Raw genomic sequence first — 23,117 nt, forward strand, 5'->3', positions numbered from 1 at the left:
CGCGGTTGTGTCGCGTTCAGGCCAGGCCATATGTTCAGGCCATAGCTTCAAATACACCACCGTGGCTGTCACACCAAAACATAAATTAAACACTACTACAGTTCGGTAAGCTTGTTTAATAGTTTTGCACTGATTATTTGTATCCAGTTTCACTCGGTAACAAATTGGTACACATACGTAACGTAGCTAATTGTTAACTGTTTTTAATGCTGTTTAGCTCTCGGAAAACAGTATTCCTGTTGTTCCCATTCTCCCTGAATGCAGCATATTACGTCCGCTACGGCAGCCGTGTAGTCCAGGGTTCAACCCGTCATGAATACGCAGCGATGAGAAGCACATACTAGCGTAATTTTTCTTCGCTATTCATAAACACCACCTTTTAGCACCTTGCTGATGACTTGACATTACTTATCCACTTAAAGGAGCCACATACAGGTTGTGGTTTGGTGACCTAATGGGTGGAAAGAAGAAGAAATCGGCCGCTCCGGTGGCCCCGGCAGCAGTAGCAGCAGCAACGGGCAGGAGTGGTGCCGCTGCAGCGGGGAACAGCGTGGCGGAGGAAGCGAAGAAGCAGCCAGCCAGCAACAAACCGGCTAAACCAGCGAAAGAGAACAAGTCAAAAGGTGGTAATACCCGCTAATGGGTAAAATTCTCCCCAGACTGTTTGACTTCACTGGACATCACTCAGGCACAATCTACAGTGTGGTGTTACCTGCACTATTTAAGAGCTCCCAGCTTGTTAATATGGTCATTTTTCAGTCTGATAATACTACATTCTATAGGTGTTAATAATATCGTGTCCCGCCATGTATACAGTGACTTAATCGTACTTGTATTTTTGCTGTGATCGGTCAGTGTATTCATTTACTGTCTGAACGCCAGGTTGTGCACATTCACTGCCATAACTTTTGCACATGGGGCCTTCTTGTTGCACCTCATAGTTTCCTCTGTGTTCTTCATTTCATTTCATTTCAGTACTTTGTCACGCAAAGATCATGAACCACTTCAGGCTACACCTTCATAAAATCCTTTTTGCTTCTGTGTGTTGCTTGCTTGTCAGACTGGCAAACATGTAAACAACATTGCAGTCTGGTAACTTGTGGTGGATCCATCAATACATTCCATACTAACTATTCATTATTCAGAAGAATGGCCATATTCCATGACAATGTATGTTAACAAATCTGTGATGTAATCAAAACATATTACATACTTGTATTGATTATGTCAGTGAAAGTGATAATTGAACTTACATGAAGCGTGACACTGCTCTGCTGTGTCATTACTCCAGCTCCGAAGACCTACAGTCTTTCCAACACTGCCCAGGTCGACACAGGGGGCGTCTCAGACAAGTCGATTCTTAAAGTAAGTTACCGTGTTATTACCATGCAACATACTGATTGACTGAAATTGTACATTATTTATTCAGCTGTGAATCTCATCCATCCATCCGTCCATCAAGTGTGTTTCATGCGGAAAAACATTAGAGCTGTTGTAATTAATGGTATGTGATGGTATAAAACAGGTTGGTATCCAAGCTGACCTGGAGAAGAAGATCATCAGGCTGATCAATGACTTCAGACAGGAGAATGGGGACAAAGGGCCCATATCAGGCAGACTTACAAACAAGAAACTGCTGGTAAAGACAAAACTTCCCCCTGAGTTTTTAGTTTGTTCTTGCGACAGATTGTTGCCTTCATTTTGGCTGTGACTGAATGTGCTTGCAGGACCTGTACACAGCTCTGGAGAAGTTCAACTTTAAGAGAGAACACATTGAGGAAGCGATGAAGAGCAGCGTGCTCTACGGAGGGGATCTGCACTCTGCTCTTGACTGGCTCTGCCTCAACCTTAAAGATGGTAATAGAGCATCAGCAGTCATTTACATATAACCACTGTATAGTTCTTGAGAACACAATGCAGCAAAAATCATAACTTTCTTAATTTATTGACCGTTTTACCAGAGGAGTTGCCAGAAGGTTTTACCCAGCAGATGCAGGAGGAGAGTCAGAGGAGCAGGCCCAGGTTCCAGCCTCCGGCTCAGCAGAAACCTGCCGCCCCGAGCCCCCAAGCACCCAACAGCACCCGCAAAGAGACCACCAAGGTTTGCGCGTTTGTTAACGAGTGCGTGCTGGCTGGACAGATGTGTTCTGGCTATATAGATGTGATATCATAGCTTATAAGTGTTTGTGGTGTCTTCCAGGCCACAGAGAAGGATGAAGCTGCAAGCATGAAGGACTGGATCCTGAGGTATGCAGAGCAGAGCAGTGATGAAGAGGAGGAGGAGGACGATGAAGGAGGGAAGAAGACTGCACGCAATCCTGAACTGGAGGAAAAGTTTGACCCGGTAATTAAAATGAATACTGAGATCTATACATTTTTGAAACACTTTAAATAATAATTCAACATTTTGGAAAATTTGCTTCCTTGTTGATAGTTTGTGATTTTTGTAAGAATTAATATATCACATATGAATTAGTGAGCTTTAGAGGCGCTGGTAGGCAAAATCTTTATTACCAGGCTAGCTGTTCTATCTGTCTCCAGTCTGTATGCTAAGCTAAGCTAACCACCTGCTGGTGGTAGCTTCATATTTACTAAGCAGACAGGAGAGTGATATCGAGCTTCTCATCTAACTCTCTGTAAGGAAGCAGATTTTTTTTGTATGGATTTCACATGGTTAAAAATCCTCTCCATACTTTTAATGAGACATGTTGATCATATTCCCCTGTATGGAAAGTTACCACATTTCAACACTAATGTTTAAAGTTAGGAAGTTGTGGTAGTCGAGTGCTGTGATGTCATAATGTACATTATGTATCTGTCATTATGTATGTGTCATGATGTAGTTGTTTTATAATGGTGTATTATATGTTATTTCTTGCTGTGTAGAACGACCGGTATTTGATCCTCACTGCTCAACTGTATGACACTAAAGAAATGGCAACTGTTGCCAAGTCCAAAGGAGACAAGGCGGGTCAGAGGATGGCACAGGACAGGATACGCATCATACAGCAAGGTGTGTGTGTGTGTGTGTGCTTTTACCCTTTCATGCTGAAATTAAACACCATCTTCAAACTCACTTTTGACTTACATAGAACAAATGCTTTTTGTTTCTAGAAATGAAGCAGCTGGAGTCTCACCCCATGTTCAACCCAGCTCTAAAAGTGGTGGACGTACCTCAGAAGGAAAAGAAAGTAGTTCCTGTTAGTGAGGACAAAGAGGACATCACCTTCAGTTTATTTGAGCAAGCTGAAAAGGACCCTCCTGCTGAGAAAGGTTCAATAAACTCCAAGTTAAATTCATTTATTGAGTGACTTAAGCAAAACACAGGTGATAGGTGCTGCATGCACATAATAACCCTAACCCCTTTTCAGTGTAATGTAGCGCAAGACTTCAGAGATGTTTTATCTGAAAAAAAAAAAAATCTTGAAGCTAGCGATGCCTTCTGCGGCTTTCAGAGGACAACATCTGGCTTCAGTCACGTCTGGCTTTGTCACTGATCGATTTGTTTGCATTTTTCTTTGCAGTTGTGAAAAAGAACGAGCCAAAGGACATTCGTAATTTTGACTACACAGCTCGCAGCTGGACCGGGAAGTCTCCCAAACAGTTCCTCATCGACTGGGTCCGAAAGAACCTGCCCAAGAGTCCGGCACCGGCTTTTCACAAGGTTGCTGCTGGTAGATATTGGAAATGCAAGTAAGTGTGTGTGTGTGTTTCTGTGTCCTTGTTCCCATACAGTGTGTTGTACAGAGGGACAATGTTAGAGACAGTCTTGATGTGCTGAAAATCCATTTTAATTGACTCCTCAGGCAATAAAAATATATATAAACATTGTTTGAAGAATGAAATGTGTCTTGCTGTTAGAGATTCTTTAACACAATTTTTTTATAATAGTTATAACTGAATTTAGAAATATGTTGTATTGATGTGATGCTTATACATCCACCAGGGTGCGTATTCATAGGCCAGATGATTTTCTGGAGGTTTGCCCCACCATCCTGACTGAGGACAGCATGCAGGCTCAACATCTGGCAGCCACACTGGCGCTCTACAACCTGGTTAAAGGACAGGTACTACATGTTACCAAGCCACAGCTCAGCTCAGTTTTAGTCCTACAGTGCCTAAAGTGAATTCTTTCCCTCTCAATCTTTGACTGTCAGTCAGTGCACCAGCTCCTTCCTCCAACCTACAGAGATGTGTGGTTGGAGTGGAGAGACAGCGAGCAGCAGCAACAGGAAGAGAGTCGTGTTGCTGCCAACAAACCTCGAGACCAGTTCATCTCCCGGCTCCTGACCAGACTCAAACAGCAGCAGAACCAGAGCCAAGGGCAGGGGTGTGGATCCCAAGGCCAGGATGGTCTGGGCGGGGCTGGGGACGAAGAGCCTGAAGAGTCCTGGGAGAACCTGGCTGGTCTTGATATTGGGGAGGGAGGAGAGGAAGTGGAGGACAAGAGTGAGAAAAGAGGAGGGAGGAAGGAAAGTGCAGGAGCACTCGAGGCATCCAGGGAGCTCTTAAAAAAGCTGAAGAAGTCCTCACTTGCCCACAAACTGCAGGTAAATACTTTAAAATTTCCACACAGTACAGTTTGCAGAAAAATAAACCCAAGTCATTCAACGAGTATCCTACCTTTAAGGCAGAGCGAGAGCAGCTTCCTGTCTTCCAACACCGGCATCGTGTCCTGGAGGCTCTGAAGCGCCACCCTGTGGTGGTGGTGGCGGGTGAGACGGGCAGCGGGAAGAGTACTCAGATTCCCCAGTTCCTGCTGGAGGAGCTGTTGACCGGGGGCAAAGCGGCACAGCCCTGCAACATCGTGGTGACCCAGCCCCGCAGGATATCTGCCACGAGCCTGGCCTGCAGAGTCAGTCAGGAGCTTGGATGTGAGGATGGACCCGGATCGAAGGTGAATATACATCTTTATGGAGAGGCTGTAAAACTTGGGGTCCCGTGGTGTAAAACATTATCTCACTGACACCTGCTGTAATGATCCCGTTTCATGATGATGTTTCACGTTTCAGTCGTCGCTGTGCGGATACCAGATCCGGATGGAGAATCAGTCCGGGGAGTGGACCCGTCTGCTGTACTGCACCACTGGAGTTCTGCTCAGGAAACTGCAGCATGACAGACACCTCAGCTCCCTGACGCACATCATCGTAGACGAGGTACTGACAGTTTCAGATCAAACACAGTATTTGCAGGTTGTAATGTCTTGGTACCGCGTGTGTTGCCATATTATAAGTAACCTTTCCACCCTCAGGTTAATATCTTTGTAGATGCCATTTTTATTATCTGGCTATGAAAGGATGCGTAGAAGAAAAAAACGTTTTTTTTCTCACCTCCATCTTCTCAGGTCCACGAGCGCAGTGTCCAGTCAGACTTCCTGCTAACCATCCTGAAAGACGTGGTTATGAGGAGATCGGACCTGCAGCTGATCCTCATGAGCGCCACCGTGGACTGTGACAAGTTCTCCAACTACTTCAACCGCTGCCCAGTGATCACCATCCCTGGCAGGACTTTCCCAGTGGAGGTGAGAGGAGAGCTTGAGTTTGTGTTTAGTTGAATACAGGATCTAATGAAATCCCTTTGTCTAATTTAAATGCTTAGGAAGTGGATATCGGGGAGGAGCTGCATCTGTTTTAGCATTGAGCCGTATCACAGATGCATTTTTGAATTTCATCCCAAGAAGCTGAACCTGAACAAAAAAAGAACCCGAGGACATGTTGGAGGGAGCGGGATGTACTTTACTTCGAGCTCCTGTGGTTTTGTGTGCAGGTGTTTCACTTAGAGGACATCGTGGAGCAGACGGGGTACATCCTGGAAAAGGACTCGGAGTACAGCCAGAAAATCCTTGAAGAAGAAGAAGAAGTCAGCATCTCTGTCACCCAAAAAGGCGGCAAGACATTACAACACCAGGTGATGTTGGCTCTTTATGTGTGAGAGTGGTCTTTTATTTGTGTATGTCTTGCTTGTTGATTTTGCTGCTCTAATCTCCGGCAGACTGGAGGCACTACAGGAACCTTGTTTTTGCTTTATAAGATAAAATCATTCATTCATACATAGGTATTATTTATTTACAGTTTATTTCCAACCCCAGAATTTAGCTAATCCTCTTTATCAGGAGTGTGTGGGTGTGGTATAATCAGATTAACGGTGGCCTGGCAACATAAGGAAACATCCCACAACTGTCATCAAATTTTGATGCAGATATTGATTATTATAAATTGTGATTGGAACACATCACCTCTCTTCCAGCTGGCAGCCCTGCCCACTTCAAACCAGTAAGAGTAGCACAGAGAAAAACACACAAATACAGAAATCTCTCATGTTAAATAGCAGATTATTTTGAGTTCATGTAAGACCACATTACTCACATTAGGAGCAAATTAATAGAAGATAGGTTTTCACTGCCTTTAAATGACACATTACTGAGCATTGGCTGGTAATGGACCTGACCAGGGGTCTCCTGCCCCTCAAGAGAGTGGATTGATGTTCTACTGTGATTTATAATATGTGTGTTTTTGTCTGTTTCAGGAGGTGATATTGAGGGACTCCTCCTCAGGCTGGGACCTGGGTCCTGACCTCGACCACTTCAGTAGCAGGACCCGGCAGGTGCTGCAGTACATGAACCCTAATAAGATCAACATGGATTTGCTGGTTGACCTTATAGACTACCTAGGTGCAAAACATCATCATGCTTGTTTCAGACAGCGCAAAGTCCATATTAAGTACACGTTTTCGTCTTATGTTATGTGTTGAATTTATGTTTTTTTTTTTTTTCTGGTCAGACAAATCCCCACAATTTGCAGATTTGGATGGAGCCGTTCTCGTATTCCTCCCAGGTCTGGCTCACATCCAGCAGCTGTACGACCTGCTCTCCTCAGACAAGAGGTTCAGGGACAAACACAGGTGACGAACACACACTCAGCTAATAGTAACACACTAAACTGTACATTTAAGTTGACCTTTTACCTCTGTCTCACTGTGAGTCTTGTCTGTTACTTTAAGGTACAGGATTGCTGCTCTCCACTCCACTCTTTCATCAAAGGACCAGGCTGCTGCCTTCACAGTGCCCCCTGCTGGAGTTAGGAAGGTACTACTGAATATGTCACAGTAGAATAGAGCATTGTGAAATAAAAATATATAGCAGCTTTTAGGTAATGTAGTGAATTGCTTTCTCACCACTAGCTGATAACTAGCTTTCTCATGTTTTGAAAACAGAAAACAGAAGTTTAAATACTCCTTAAAAATAAAATGATTTCACAGAGCAACTGAACAAATATATTCACAAGTCCTACAAATCCCCTCTGCTCTGCTCTGCTCTGTCTCTTCTTTAGATTGTGTTGTCGACTAACATTGCTGAGACGGGTGTGACCATTCCTGATGTTGTGTTTGTCATCGACACTGGGAAGACCAAAGAAAATAAGTAAGTGCTCATTAACGATACCAGTAAAGTCTTTCATGTTATTGTATTGTTATTATATTATATCTTCTCATATTACAACATGAAGCTTCACTCTTAATTATTTGATCTGTGTCATGGCTTCACTAAAAAATATTTGATCTTAATTGTCTGTCTCTGTGGATTGAGACCATAAACAACACAGCCATGCTAACAGCTTTAGCCATGGCAGTGCTCTGAGCTAAATGCTAATGTCAGCATGCGAACATGCTCGCAGTGACAGTACAGCTGAGGCTGATGGGAATGTCATAAGCTTTAGAGGTATTTGGTCATGAGCTAAAGTAGTAGACACATTAATGTTTTGACCAGTTGAAGGGGCTGGATGAAAAGTTAAGTGATCAAAAAGTTATTTCAGTTCAGTTCATGACAAACCATCCAATAGTTGCTCTGACATTTTACTTGAAACTACAGATGTCAACCTTATGGGGGCACTAGAGGAAAAGTCATTCATTATCCAGCAATCATGAATGTCTTTACAAACTTTCATATCAGTTGTTGATATCTCAGTCTGGATCGAAGTGGTAACAGACCAACAGATCAATATTCCCACCCCTGCAGCCACAGCAGTAGCATGGCTAATGATCACACTAAAGAGAAAACAGAAGTGAGGCTGGTTGCAGAGAGACTTGACTCTGCTCTGTTGTGTCGATCAGGTACCATGAGAGCAGCCAGATGAGTTCTCTGGTGGAAACTTTTGTTTCCAAAGCCAGCGCCCTCCAGAGGCAGGGGAGAGCGGGACGTGTCCGAAACGGCTTCTGCTTCAGGCTCTACCCGAAATACAGGCACGGAGCTGTCTTCACTCACTATGCAGAGATGAGATGAAAAACACAATTATTTCTTTTACTTATTCCTGTTTTTGGTCAAGTGTTGATCTGTTCTGTTGTTGTGTAACCCATCTGACCTCAGGTTCGATGCGTTCATGGATTACTCCATACCAGAGATACTACGCGTCCCACTGGAGGAGCTCTGTCTTCATATTATGGTATATAAATCACACTCAGTTACACAGACATAAAAATAATAATACACAAAAGAGGCAACCGCTTCTACCTTCTACCTCATGTGGAAACGTCATCAAAGTGTCAGTTAAAGTGTTCTTCACTCCCCCCAAATCCCCTCTCTCCCCTCTGGTAGAAATGTCAGTACGGCTCCCCGGAGGACTTCCTGAGCCGGGCCCTGGATGCTCCTCAGCCCCAGTCGGTCAGTAACGCCATCAACCTGCTGAGGAAGATTGGTGCGTGTCACCCCAGCGATCACCTCCTCACCCCTCTGGGACACCACCTGGCGAGTCTGCCCGTCAACGTGAAGATCGGCAAGATGCTGATCTATGGAGCCATCCTCGGCTGCCTGGAGCCCATAGTACGTCCCTCTGCCTCATTATTATCAGAAAACAAACACTCCAACTATGATTCTTTTGCAACTGTATTAGGATTATAGCTTGCAAATACTTCTATTACCATATTATTTCATAATTATATATTTTAAAGTCCTGACTGCTTTCATATCTTACCATGAATATTAATAGAAGATTTGTTTCAGGCGACGATCGCAGCAGCCATCACTGAGAAGTCTCCTTTCTCCACACCAATGAACAGAAAGGATGAAGCTAACCTGGCCAAAGCTGCACTGGCATTGGCCAACTCTGATCACCTGACCATATACAATGCATATCTGGGGTATGGACTGTTCTGAAAATACCTGAAATGGCATGTTTGGGATTTTTGGAAGCCTCTCACATTGGTCACACACTCATATTGAGTTAATGTGATTTAATGAGAGTAGAAGAATTACAAATTAAAAATGTTGTGAGGGGTTTAACAAATATCTGCAGGTCGGAAAACATATTTAGAAAACGTACTTAAAGGTCCTAAAAAGAACTATGGCTATCAAGAATCTGTTGCCTTCTGCAAAAATACTGCTATGACAAAATCTCTGATGATGTATCTGACCTGTTTTCTGTCATACTGTCAGGTGGAAGAACTCACAGACGGAGGGACAGAGAGTAGAGATGTCCTACTGTAGGAAACACTTCCTCAATCGAACAGCTCTCATTACAATAGAGGTATCACACACACACACACACACACTCACTCACCTGGGCCTCTCATCACTTATTTAAATAATTTTCTCTTCCTCCTCCTGCCCAACAACCATGTTGTCTGACATCTTCCACCCAGGATGTGAAGCACGAGCTGATGAAGATGATGGAGCAGGCCGGTTTCTGGTCGTCTCGCTCCTCTTCTCACTCCAAGCTGCAGACACCCTCGCTGTCCAAGCAGCGGATCTCGGTCCTGAACGCAGTACTGGCGGCAGGGCTCTACGACAGCGTGGCGCGGGTCTTGTGCACCCCCTCCGTGGACGTGCTCGAGCGAGTGGCCTGCACAGTGGAGACCCCTCAGGGCAGGGCGCAGGTCCATCCCTCATCGGTTAACCGCAACCTGCAGACACACGGCTGGCTGCTGTACCAGGAGAAGGTATGGATGAAGAGTTTGTGTGTGTGTGTGTGTGTGTGTGTGTGTGTGTGTGTGTGTGTGACATGTTTATCTCTAAGTCTCATTTGTGCTAATAACTGCTTATCCTCAGGTGAAATACACTAAGATCTACCTGCGGGACACCACTCTGATATCTCCTTTCCCCATGCTGCTGTTTGGAGGCGACATTGATATTCAGCACAGAGAGAGGCTCATCACGCTAGACAGTTGGATACACTTTCAGGTCAGATGACCCGGGTTGCTCTGGGGCTCTTGACTTTTTGTATCGTTTCCTTATCTGTCCCTTCCTGTAGCAGCAGAGGTGGCGTCTTTGCAAACTTCACTTTGTAGGCTCACGAAATAAGATATTGTTTGTTGTTGCTTCAGTTTCAGGGCCTTGGTATTGTGCATGTTTGCTTACTGCGACACTAAATGCAACAGAGCCATTGTTACTAATCACACCTGTGCTTATTTAATTTAATCTTTGTTCCCCTTTACAGGCTCCTGTACGGATTGGTGTGATCTTCAAACACCTGAGGAAGCTGATGGACTCTTTGCTTGAAAAGAAGCTTGAGAATCCCAGGATGAATCTGGAAGGTAAACCCAAGCATTAAAGTTTTTATTTTTCCTACATTAAGCAGCATCAAATTAAAACACTTTTTCACAGTGTTTACATGGTTGCACTGAAAAAAATGTTAAAAATAATGGATACACATACACTTTCTTGCTGCCATAAATACCCACTAGCAACAAATACACTGTCTCATCTTTCTTTGTGAAATGTTTACTAAGAACTACAATGTCTAGCTGTTTGAGGACATTTCTGAGCCTTTTTAAAACAGGAACCTCTATACTTGTGATGTTTTTAAAAAAGGTGTGATTGTCTTAAGTAGGAACTTGTAGGCTTGGCTGAGAGCTACAGGCTGGGTATGCTCAGAAAGTATTGACATAAAGACTAATGCATTGTGGGTGCGGTCTTGTCAGGGATCTGTTGACAGTTGCTAAAATCTTTCTCAAAGTTTTTCCTCATTAAGGATTATTTTTTATAAGGAACAGTTTAAATGTCTGCAGATAAGTATTATTTTGCTTGATCTGATCTGATCTAGTCCGTCTCTGTCTGTCTTAGGTGAGAGGACCATCCAGATGATTCTGGATCTGATCAAATCAGAACATGCTGCGTGATATCAAGAACCTCCAGGACGTTTCCATACACTATCAACAGGCTCTGCATCCCGTCGTCCTGCCGACAAAAGTGCTTCCCGTTTCATCTCTGCTATTCAGGATTAACGCCTGCAGACACACAGCACCCACTGGACAGATGTGGGATGAACTCTTACTCACATTGAGGAGGACTGTATAATATGAAATGCAAAAGGACATCCTGAAAATTGGGAGAGTAAAAAAATCAATAATGAGATAATGATGTTGCCAAAAGTGTGGGAAATAAAGCTGTATTGATTTTCATTTGAAACATTTCTTGTGTCAATGTTGATAATCAAAATGAAATACACAAGTGTGACTGCAGGCACCAAACAGAGCCAAACAGTATGTTGAAGGTGGGTCAGGTATCATAGGGGCAGAATTAAAAGTTAAACCTAGTAGTAGAATATGTGGAACTTAGTCCAGTATTACACACCAGATATAGTCAAGTCAAGAAAATGCAAACAGAGAAACCGTTGCTACATCTTAATACAAAACCATAAAACACCAAGTGAGCTGCATAATGAAATGATGATCCCTCTTTACTCCTGCAGTTTCAAACGGTACAACAACAATAACACTAATGAAGTGTTATTAACATAAATTAAGCTACATCAAAGTGCAAAAACAATCCTCCTCCAGAATCCAGAAAATATTGCGCATCTTCATCATATGTACACTTCAGTCACTTGAATGTCAATGCAGAGCATTGAACTTCTAACTTTCTTACATTGGAAATGATTCTATTGTTCAACATGTTAGGATGCAGGTTAAGTGACAAAGTACCGGATTTTAACTGGAAAACTGATGAAAAACAGGGTCTGTAATAATCCATATACTGTAGAGACAGTAAGTAAGAGGTCTGTATGAGCCTTCAGGTTCAGCTCATGAGACCGCTGTCAGCTGACACTGCGTTCTCACACATAAGAGGAAATGAGAATCAGTGAGCAGATGACATATTACCTTAGTATGTGCATATTTAAAATCTCAAAACTACAAAAATAAACTGAAGATAAATTAAGTTGCTGCTCTGCAGAAAGCTCTATATCCTGTTAAGTTTATACAGAAATGAGTTAGATGTCACTGCTTCTTGTGTTTCTTTATAACCTTATCAGCTTCTGATTATAAAAGTACACACAGGAACCTTAAGATAAAATAATGATGGTTACTGCACTGTATATAACACAGTGACATATGCTCAAAATACCACTCAAAATACCTTATCTAAACTATGCATGCACACAATTATGACATTCATTTTCCACATGGTATGACCATGTTTTTACAGAAAAACACAAAGGAGGAAGTAATGAGACGTAAGTAAACTTCATGTCCATCACAAAGCTCCAACACTCCACATGACGTCCAGTAACTGCTCCAGCATGTGCGTGTTAGTAGTGGATAACGCTGTAGCCTGCGTCCTGCACTGTGGAGTAGACTATGCCATCTGCAATCAAAGCAAAGATCAAAAACACTGTGGTTAAGTGTGTAAAGGTAAAAGCCTGAAGCGAACATTCGGTAGATAATAAAGCCACAAGTTCCTCCACTGAAAAGGCCTTTTACATCCACTGCCAGAAGACTCAAGTGTAAATGTGGCAATTAAAGTCCTTTTAAGGCTCAGTTTCTGAACACAGGCTGTGTGTATTTCTGTGTGGACTGAGCGCCTTGATACGTTCGCAGTATTAACATAGAACCTAGACCTGCTTTATAATCAAAAAAAGACATGGAGATGTCACTTCATACAATATGGGATCTTTAAACGAAACAACATATTTAAGCGAATGAAAACATACCCTGACTGTTGTGTGTTGGATCAGGTAATGCCCCCCTCCTGTAAATTCCCAAAACAAGGTACACAATTAGCACTGGTAGTTAGTGTATGATTGTGAATAAATGAGTAAGCAGACAGGTGGCAGCCTCTCCTGGAGACCTTCTCTTCTTTACCTGATGATTGGTGGAGGCAGGCGAGAGGGTGGAGCAGTTGGAGACCTCTGACCGTTGTAGAAGTTTTCATACAAAACCGGAGCTTTAAGAGAGAAAGACTGTTCGTGTTAACTGATGGCGCAGTGCATAGTTGTGTGTTGCCTGATAACTACCATTGTACCCTGGTTAATTGTTAATGCCACAGAATTGACAATGACTAGTTTGTCCTTCATACCTGGTGGTTTATCACCGGTCCGCCTGAGGTTTACAAAGTGTTCGATATCTTCCTGGGTGTGACACTGTTCCAGTGATTTTCTCACTTCCTCGTACAGCTATGCACCCAACCACACAACACAGTGAAACCAAGGTCAGAGTCCACTTTAAACACACCTTTATAGATGACCAGAAATAGATGTTTGTCTATTGAAGTTTATACGAGTGAGATTCTCATAATAATAACAGAACATTTTTTTATTGTTTTTTTTTTACCAGCTGTGACAGTGTTGCTGGTATTGTTTTCACCTTGTGAGTGTCTGTGTGTACGTCATCATGACAAAATGTATTCCTGGAGACACCTACAGTAGCAGGAACCACCACAGAGGCAGTTCTGAGTAGTGTGGCAGGTGTTTATACACCTGTCTGTGGGCAGATTTTGATAGCGTCACAGCCGTGCAAGATACAGTCACAAAACTTTATGGGTGTGCGAAGTTCGAAGATGGGTGTGGTCGTGAATCCTGAGGAGTCATGTTGATGGGCATCACAGCTTGTGTGATCCTGAGTGCAAGATGGTCTCTAGTCTTGGCTTGCAAGATGACTTCTGATTTTGATTGATTTGATGAGAACAAGCTTTAACCACACACCAATATATTGTCACCCCAGTTTCCTGTTTACATATCCAGCGGCGTTAATTTGAAGTCATATTTGCAATGAAGTCAAATATTTACTCTTTGTTTAGTTCTCTTTCTGGTCTCTACCTTGAGGGAAATATCTGTCTCTTTAACAACTTGATGCTTCATCATGTGCACTGGTTAGTTGCTAACTGTGATGGACAGTGGGTTTATCACAGGTTTTACAATGAAAACAACTTCCTGCTGCAGCTGATAATGAGGCTAATGAGAGCGGTGAGAGTGAACCAAAACAGTAAAGTTATGGGCTGTAAAACCAAAACAAAGAGCTGAAAGATGTTAAAATGCTCTGTAGAGCTAAGGCAAACTGCAGGGTTTAATGACAATTTTCTATGAGTTTGTAACTATGAGCGACCACTTTCACATTAGTCACACTTACTTGATCCATTGCTAATATGAAAGTATTGATTATAGCAGCTTTAACGTTGATGTTAACTGTGGGCTTTACCTCATCACTGGTCACACACTGCTGGGAAAGTTGGTTTAGGTGAGTCCAGACTGTGTTTCTCAGAAAGTTGATACGCTCCACTGACTGTTTTTCAAACATCTGTCGAGGAAAACATTAAGCTTATTCACATGATGTGCAGTATATTCAAACTTTAGGACTGTTGAATTGTTCACAGTCTTACCTCACAGGCATTGACATGTTCCCTCAGCCATTCATCTCTAACTTTTCCCAGTGCAGTCACATTCTGATAGTACAACTTGTCTGCAAATCAAACAAATACATCAGTATAAATATGATATAAACACCCCAAACACATTATTATTATTATTATTATTATACTGTTATCTATTAAACTCAGCCTGGTTTTGTGCTTTAATAATCTAAGAGAGCCCCTCACACCTCACTTATATGAATCTGATGATGGTGCTAGATGAAAAGTTAAGGAACAGGAATGTGTACATCAAACTTCACAGCAATCCATTCGATATTTTCAGAGGTATTTCACTTAGAAATTCAGCCTGATGGTAGCACGAGAGGAAAAGTCGGGGGATCACCAACGTCAGAGGGATTCATCCTCTGGGGAATATGAATGTCTGTACAAAATAGTCATTGAGTTACTTCAGTCTGGACCAAAGTGGTGGACCAACAGACACATGCTGAAGTGTCCTTGGGCATGACACTGAAACATCATCTTAGTATGGTACCTCGCTGCCATCAGTGTGTAAATGTGTGTGTGTGAATGGGTGACCTAGAGGCAAAATGTGAAGCAATTTTTGATAAAAGCAGGGTTTTTTTTTTTTGAAAACTTACCTGCTTCTTCGGCATTCTGTTTTGCTTGCTGTGCTTTTGAGTAGAGCTGAAAGATGATGAGTTAAAAAAAACAAAAAAACACACATGAGTACTAAGTTTTCTTTAGTGGGTCTAAAGCTAACACATCACAAATAACAAATACAGTGGCACTCATATAAGTGGTCTTATGAACATTATCAATTTGGCACCTCTCAGATATAACTCAGCTGGTACACCACACGGTAGATGGAGGAAGTCTAAGGCACAGAGATAACACTAGTACATTTATTGAACACTAATGTTTTCTTAGGGGCTAAATCTGCATCAGAGTCAAATCTAAGTCACCAAGCTTAGACATTGGACATTCTTGCCTGATGCCTGACTTAAATTATTAACTGAAAATCTAAATTGTTGTTAATTTCTCTATCGATCAGGTAATAGCACCGATCTTGATGTTTGCTGGTGACACTTTCTGTACAGTTTTCATTTCTTACGTGACCAAAATAGACATAACCCTAACCGTCGTGGAGAAAATAAATGTTCCATGAAACTCCTCTGTACCTTCTCAATGTGCTTGGTGTTGTTGGTGTTGGTGTTTCGGTTCACGTTCTGATCCGCCTCTTCTTTATCTCGGCATTTCTGTTCATACGTCTTCTTTGACTGGGGACAGAACCACATGAGAGCTTTTTAATGCATCACCATCAGCTGTTGATTCATGATATCCTCTGCTGTTGGGCTGCGTCAGTCTGCCAGCATCAGTTCTGTTATTGCTACAGAATAAGTTTATATCCACTCCACTGAATAATGCATCACATGTACTTCTTCTTTTGGCTATGATGTTCGTGGCGCCAAATGATGCCCTGGGGTTCACTTCCCAGACTGGTCGATACAACTTCCCCCACCAAAGAGGAAGAACAGAGGGATGCAATAAGACTGGCATTTTCACTGTTGTCACAACGCAACTGAAACTCATCTGACACAAATCTCAAATAGACTGATGTACAGTGTCGCTTGGTTTAAAAATACTTCTGGTTTTTCTTCTACCTTAAAGGTAGCACAACACCAAAAGCAAAAGCTTGGTTCTATCATATCTAGATATTTTAATATAGATAACAGAGTAATTTCACTTTGGTTTTCAGGTCAATCACTATGTATCATTAACTCTGCATGTGACTGATCCTGCATATAGTTAGCTCAGCTTATCAGTAACACACTACAAGAAAAAGAAGCAGAAAAATTCTTGAGGTGAAGTTTGATAGCAGCCTTGTAAACATTTATTTAATGTTGAGCTTGTAATAATTAACTCTGTGTGACCTCTCTAGTATTACTTACATCCATTGTCTTCTTGAAGTGTGTGGACCTCTGTTTGTGGAGGGCATCCATCTGTTGTTCTAGCTGAAATGACAAGGTTGTATCTCGTCACCAGCTTGTTGAGTGCAGCAAAGATGCCTCGGTCACCTCAGTGCACCATGGTACCAACCTTTTTCCTGACTTCCTTTTGTTTTTCTCTGAATTCCTCCAGTTTCTTGGCCTCTTCCCTCATGCTCTGCGCCAGTTGTAAATGTGATAGACTCACATGTTCCATCTCTGCAGGGAGAAGGGTTATTTGGATTGTGGTCTACACAGAAATAATGAACTGACACATACAGGAAAAGGAAATAATGCTGGTGAAAGACGTTATAATTAAAAATGTTCAACACTTACGTAATTTGAACACGTCCAGGGATCTTTTTAATGTGCTTAAAGAACAAAAGGAACAAATATTAAATAGGGATTCTATACATTACATAATCTACATAAAATAAGTAACTTCAGTGCATTAGTGAGACCTTTTAATACCCACTACACTACACACACTACACACACAAAAGGAAGATGTTAAAGGTACCCTGTGGAGTTTTTGACCACAGAGTGGAACAATCATGCAAAAACATTTACAATCACTGACTTTTTAAGACCACAGATACTGTTCTCAAGGTTTCACACATGTGTTGCAACTTTTGTGTGTTTAAAAAAAATACCTATACCAATGAAGGATGATCATTGGGTCACTATGATTTTATCAGTGTTGCCTGTCCCACCCTCCCCCCACAGGTCTTCCTTCTTTCTAACAGAAACGGCAGAAACAAAGCCACAATAATCATGTGACCACAGACAGAATAGGAACTAGACTTGCTGATATAGAACATCATGTCAACACTTACACGTAAAATTGGACTGACTGAAAGTTATTATTAAGAAACTGGAAACTGCAAAGTAATGCAGTCATCGTTTCCACATTTTTACAGAGTCAAAATTATCCCAGGGTCAGTGATCTCTCTCTCTCTCTCTCTCTCTCTCTCTGCAATGCTTTCAAACTGCAAGGCATCATGTCAGTTCTGCAGACACAGATTAATTCATTTCACTGTGAAAAAAGAACTGGTCAAACACATAATAACACGGAGGCTGCTTACTTCATCTCATTGTGTCCACACACCTTCTTGGACAAACCAAGGAGATCTTTAGCATATTTCTCTTCAATTGAAGCCCTGAAAAAACAGAAAAAAAAACAAAAGTGCGCCCGGTATACAAGCATATCAGCAAAGAACACAAGTGAACACACAGGACATCCCTTTAGCGGATAAATTGAAAAAGAAGTTAAATGGAAAACTGCACTGACATCAATGACAGGTTGTGTTTTGTTACTAGTTTACATATAAACCCAACTTGGTCATCACTATCAGCCAGTGGATATTTTCTGGAAATGAACATCATAAATTCATGTCATTTTGTTTGTTAACTGATAAGGAAAAAGACAGGACTACGTGTACACTGACATATGTGATGCCATGAATGGAGTGTGTGTGGCTTCCTCCAGAAAACGACAGTCTCTCCCACAACATCACATGGTTTTACACAAAACTCTTGGTGAAGCAATGTAAGTAAAGTGGACTAAATATAAAAATCCTTATTTGGACAACTCCAAACAGAGGCAACACTTTACTTTAAGTCGCCCTATCTACCCTTTAAAAGCAGTATATAAATGTTTATGGACGCATTTGTCAACAAGTATAACTCCTCTTGAGGATACCAATAAATTAAGGCTGGTGTATAAACAGATAATTAATGACAATGTCATAAAACACAGTTGAAATAAAAAAAATGTCCTCATAAGAAAAGTTGCTGATAAATACTGTCCATTAAGAAACACTTAAAACTGTGTTTATAGCTACTGACCTACATTTTAATATGTTATAAACCAATTATGAGCAGGGCGGTGTTACCAAAACACAAGAGCTCACTGAGTGAGGCTCCTAATCTAGCTGTACCGACCATGGTCATTTATCTGTGGGATCTGTGGGAAAACACAGGGCAGCAAGGGTAACACACCAGGAAATAACTGCTTAGACTTATTCTAATATTGATGACCTGACTTCCTCAACATTTTAATAAGTCTGCATAATCAGGAACAGTCATGACAGATATGGATAGACAAATGACAAGGTGCAATTCACAGTATACAGATGAAGTCTATACCATTGGCCAGAAAGGAGGAATTAAAATGTCAAAAGCTGCATGACTCCACTACAAAATCTATCTTGATGATGCTTGATAATAAATTACTTATTATGAAAGGCTCAGAGCTGCAGCACTGTGGGCCAGACACTCTTTTTCTGTTCCTCTTCTCAGTAGAATTAATTTCCGCTGGTTGACCATGATGCAGCACTGTGTAGGGTAAATGCTCATTTACTTGCAGATTAAAGGTAAATCTTCCATATCAGGATAAATCCATTTGTGTTATAGTCCATTTCAAACATAAATCATATTAGATTTTAACATTTGTAAGGTGGATGTAAAAAATGTGCCTTTTGGAATTATTTTGCTGGCGTTTGATAGTGTCATCGCAGCAACACTGACAGACTGCAGGATAATGCTAACAAAGGATTTCACCTTAATTCTCCTCTGTTTAATGTTTTCAGAAGACTGCACCACTGGAAACTTTTGGCAAACATAAGAAAATGATTTTGACCAATCAAACACAACATGATGTAACATTTCTGAGAAGTTCCAGGTTGAAATGAACTCAAGACATCATGTTCAACCTCTCTTTGTTCTTCTGGTATCCAGCTGTCAATGTAACTCATGTTGTTTCTTCTTCATTTTTTTTTTTTACTTCTTTTCCCCTCAAGTCCACTTCATCATTTCTGAGCGTGAAGCGACTTCAGCATTGCGAAGACATGCTTCGTCATTGTCTTTGAGTGTTCAATGTCCACCTCCACTAAAAACTTCTTCTATCTTAGTTGTTATAACTTGTGCCACTTCTCTCACGGTCAAACCTTAGACTGTAACTTCCCACGATCATGACTCCAAAACATCTACAGCTCAAGTTCCTTCTCCTTATTATGTTTCATTTTCACCTAACTCCCTTCATCACTATTTTCAGAAACAGCACAAATTCTTATTTTTTACTGCAACACAAAGTAAGTCTGCCTATTATAAAGCCATCAAGATTACAGCCAGGCCTATGATTTTGTCTCATTACGTTTGCATGTGTAGCCTCATGTTATACTGTGACTATCCATCTCGCTGCTTATTAATTGTATGATAACAACTAGTACAGCTGCAAACCCAGTAAGTTGGCCCACAGTTGGCCAGTAATTTATAGCTAGAGAACAGTTAAGCTGACTTGGGCCTGAGCAGAACTAACATATGAATATCGTGCATCATTCCATATGCAAATCACGATGTTACCTGGCTTTCATGAAATCCTCCACCTCCTTGCATGTCCTCTTGCCATCATTGAGATACTGGATGATGGTGTCATAGCCACCAGTGCAGATCAGGTCAGAGTTCTGTCAATAAGATGGAAAATAGTTCATTCTGTTCGTCGTCTGTGGTTATAGAAATCACATTACAATTGGGGTTGTTTGTTTAGATTAATACTCTATGTCCACTTTACACATAGACATTACATTATACACATATTAATACTTCAAAACGCATACCTTTGCCAACAACTACCTCTAATACCCAGTCCTTTACTGTAAGACAGACAGGCTCTGTGTTTTATTCTAAATTCACACAGTGAAACCCCAGAGACAACACGACACACAGACATAAAGAAAACACTTTAACATGAGGACCTTTCACAGAGAGTGTAAATTGATGTTTTGAATAGCACCTCTCCATAATTTAGGTAAGCTTAGGGTAACAGAACTATAATCATCTAAACCATGTGAATGTCAAAATCAGAGGGTTATTGACTTTATATCTCTGTTAATGATCTGAGACTATGTGTAACTGTGTTGCTAATTCAATTACACAAGAGTCTATAAGGAAATGGATTTTTTTACAGGAGTGAAATGTAACAAAGTACATTTGTTTAAGTAAAAATTAACTTGAGTATTTCCATTTTACATTACTTATTCTCCACATTGAGAGGGAGATATACTACTTTTTACTCAACTAGGTTTGTCTGACAGCTTTTGGTACTAGTAACAAGTTGTAAGTAGTTTATACAGTAAAACTTTACCTACAAAACATATGATGCATTATCTGAAAGTATATTAAAAAAGAATTGGCTCCACTTCAACCAACCACCAGTGACGCTACTTACACATGAATGCATAAACACAATAATGTCTTGACTAGTTTGTACTTTGACCTTAGATACTTTAAATAAGCATTACTTTATCAAACATAATACCATGCTGATAATATTTGCTTAGCCTCCTTACTAGCTTACTTACTCAAGCAGCGTTGTTAATGCAGTACTTTAACCTGAATATTGTTACAATGTGGTATAGGTAATATTACTTAAGGAAAGTATCTGAATACTTTCCTTAAGTAATATCAAAGTGGGAACTATTTGATGAGGTCGAGTAAAGTTTTTCTAATTCACATCAAAATTCGACTACAATAGAAACAGAAACTCCAGTGGAAAAACAGATAAATTACTTCACTTACTACTACTATCAGACATTTTCTCTTTTTGATTGAGTTACGAGGCTACCTAACGCTTTTCGACAAAACGTTAGAATTAGGAAGAATAATAAACAAATAAACTCAAACCAGAGAATAAAGAACTCACCCAGAAGAAATCCTTGAAATGTAGATTTTTCATAGTTGTGAAATGTGGCAGACCGCAGTAGAGCAGCGTTTCAGCAGGTCTGACTGAAAGCCTGTGCTGCTTTGCCTCTTCAGCTTTTGCGCTGCCAGTCAAACTCACGCATGCGCATTGATGATGATGATGATGATGATGATGATGATGATGATGATGATGATGATGTTGATGATGATGATGATGATGATGATGATGATGATGTTGATGATGATGATGATGATGATGATAATCAAACCAGTCTTCACACGTGCACTTTGTATCCCGGTCCATATATGGCAGATTCAAAATGTCGAAATTAAACAAATTAAACAAAGAAATATAATGACATACAAAACTCAGTGTATTATGGCAGTTTCATTATATCCCAGAAACCGACCTAAAGCCTCTGCACTGTTTGCTGAAATATGTTTATGTTTGAATGTGACTGTTCTCAATGAAATTTAAAAAAGATCATATCAAGTTTGATCCTTGAATTTGAGTGTGCTGCCATCTGGTGATTGATGGAGGTATGCACAGGTTTACAGGTGGCCAGTCAGGTATTAGCAAGGTGAAAAGAAAAATCAAAAATAGTATATAAACACATGGAATATGATCAGTGGTGGAAGAAGTAAGCAAAGGTAAAAAATAAAAATATAAATACCACACTATAAAGATAATCCATTACACGACTTACATTTAAAGATTTACTTGAGTGAAAGTGGTCCTTTCTTTTTTTAGTCCTTATTTAGTTCCCACAGTTTCAGTCATGGTAAAAGAAAAACAACAATGGAGCACCAGTGTATATATGCAAGGAAGGAAGGAAGGCAAGAGGGTTATGCAAAGCCCTTCACTTCTTTTTTTTTTTTTTTTTACCAGTACAGAAATATTAGTCCAAAAAAAAATTACTTACTCAAAGTAAAAGTACCCCTTATGCAGAATGATCTTTGACAGTGTTACTGTATATTATTACATTATTATTAGTAGTAGTATAAGTATAATATGTAAGCAGTAATTATATATGGTACTCATACACTATTAGTTTAATACGTTACAATACATCATAGTTCATTGTCTACTTGTAAAGAGTAACTGAGTAAACAAATATAATGTAAACAATATGTACATACAATAAATACAATACAATACATACAATATTACATAAAATGTAATATTGACAGTAGCAGCTCATTTATGGTCTTGGTTCTTATTCTTTAAATCTGTAGCTGCTTTATTGATAACATTATATCTGTACACTCTATTTTCTTTTTTTCTCAATCTTGGTCCATTCAATATTTATACACTTAAAGGAGCTTTGTGCCTATACACCATCTACTCACTCCAATCAGGACTGTGTAAATATGGCAAAGAAGAACAGTTCAAACTAATCTGTCAAAGTGTGTAAAGTGTAACTGGTTAATGTTTTATAATTGATTCATTCTTTCGCCCAAAGACACGCAAACACACCTTTCTGTCGCCTGTCCCACTTCCAGAGAGTGGGATTGTCACTGGGTCATTAAACTACAGACGCATCTTGCATAAGATATTTTCACGACAACATGTGAAACTTTGCTGACATACAGAGTATTACATGACGAAACATTGTGTAGGGACAGTGATTCTGATAAGCATGTTGAAAGTATATTTACATTGAAAACACCCCCTCTTCGTCTCTGTACTACGTTCAGGATGTGGCAATAAAAGAGGACCTTTCACAGCACTGTTATCAGTGGCGAGGCCCACACCTTTTGCATCATGTGTCCACTCTGCATTGTAGATCAACAAGACTGTGCTTAAAATGAGCAGCGGTGGAAAATAACAAGTACATTTACATTTACATTTACCGGTA

General features: G+C 40.7%; 2 protein-coding genes across 3 annotated transcripts; one reads left to right on the forward strand and one right to left on the reverse strand.

The window, feature by feature from the left end:
• The first annotated feature begins 315 nt into the window (after positions 1–315).
• On the forward strand, positions 316–11,560 carry dhx29 (DExH-box helicase 29). The gene is made up of 28 exons (XM_022769804.1): positions 316–623; positions 1,292–1,365; positions 1,526–1,639; positions 1,728–1,857; positions 1,962–2,101; positions 2,201–2,344; positions 2,887–3,013; positions 3,115–3,273; positions 3,525–3,693; positions 3,947–4,067; positions 4,158–4,550; positions 4,631–4,897; positions 5,013–5,156; positions 5,345–5,521; positions 5,767–5,907; positions 6,526–6,670; positions 6,780–6,900; positions 7,000–7,084; positions 7,329–7,417; positions 8,107–8,235; positions 8,360–8,435; positions 8,588–8,812; positions 8,993–9,129; positions 9,425–9,515; positions 9,631–9,927; positions 10,037–10,168; positions 10,425–10,521; positions 11,051–11,560. Exons 1-28 carry the CDS (start codon positions 455–457, stop codon positions 11,104–11,106), a joined length of 4,149 nt encoding a protein of 1,382 aa, XP_022625525.1. The 5' UTR covers positions 316–454; the 3' UTR covers positions 11,107–11,560.
• An 88-nt stretch (positions 11,561–11,648) lies between these two features.
• pstpip2 (proline-serine-threonine phosphatase interacting protein 2) lies at positions 11,649–21,347 on the reverse strand. Of its 2 annotated transcripts, XM_022769805.1 has the most exons (14): positions 21,260–21,347; positions 19,921–20,021; positions 17,643–17,717; positions 16,894–16,928; positions 16,670–16,776; positions 16,522–16,584; positions 15,751–15,849; positions 15,211–15,256; positions 14,582–14,661; positions 14,401–14,499; positions 13,283–13,379; positions 13,069–13,150; positions 12,918–12,955; positions 11,649–12,571 (listed from the first exon to the last, which is right to left on the reverse strand). In XM_022769805.1, exons 1-14 carry the CDS (start codon positions 21,290–21,292, stop codon positions 12,516–12,518), a joined length of 1,011 nt encoding a protein of 336 aa, XP_022625526.1. In that variant the 5' UTR covers positions 21,293–21,347; the 3' UTR covers positions 11,649–12,515. The 2 variants fall into 2 exon arrangements, with proteins under 2 accessions (XP_022625526.1, XP_022625527.1); XM_022769806.1 differs by lacking the exon at positions 13,283–13,379.
• Between the last annotated feature and the right edge of the window lie 1,770 nt (positions 21,348–23,117).

The sequence above is a fragment of the Seriola dumerili genome, unplaced genomic scaffold (assembly GCF_002260705.1).
Source record: "Seriola dumerili isolate Sdu_G_001 unplaced genomic scaffold, Sdu_1.0 BDQW01005691.1, whole genome shotgun sequence".
Classification (NCBI taxonomy): domain Eukaryota; kingdom Metazoa; phylum Chordata; class Actinopteri; order Carangiformes; family Carangidae; genus Seriola; species Seriola dumerili.

Excerpts from the sequence above, each read along its gene's own strand:
- dhx29 (XM_022769804.1), top strand. The coding sequence starts at position 455 with ATGGGTGGAAAGAAGAAGAAATCGGCCGCTCCGGTGGCCCCGGCAGCA. Across the intron at positions 5,157-5,344 it reads CGCACATCATCGTAGACGAG|GTCCACGAGCGCAGTGTCCA; the intron begins GTACTGACAGTT and ends CCATCTTCTCAG. Across the intron at positions 8,813-8,992 it reads TCGGCTGCCTGGAGCCCATA|GCGACGATCGCAGCAGCCAT; the intron begins GTACGTCCCTCT and ends GATTTGTTTCAG.
- pstpip2 (XM_022769805.1), bottom strand. The coding sequence starts at position 21,292 with ATGAAAAATCTACATTTCAAGGATTTCTTCTGG. Across the intron at positions 15,257-15,750 it reads ACACCAAGCACATTGAGAAG|CTCTACTCAAAAGCACAGCA; the intron begins GTACAGAGGAGT and ends ATCATCTTTCAG. Across the intron at positions 13,380-14,400 it reads AGTGTGTGACCAGTGATGAG|CTGTACGAGGAAGTGAGAAA; the intron begins GTAAAGCCCACA and ends TTGGGTGCATAG.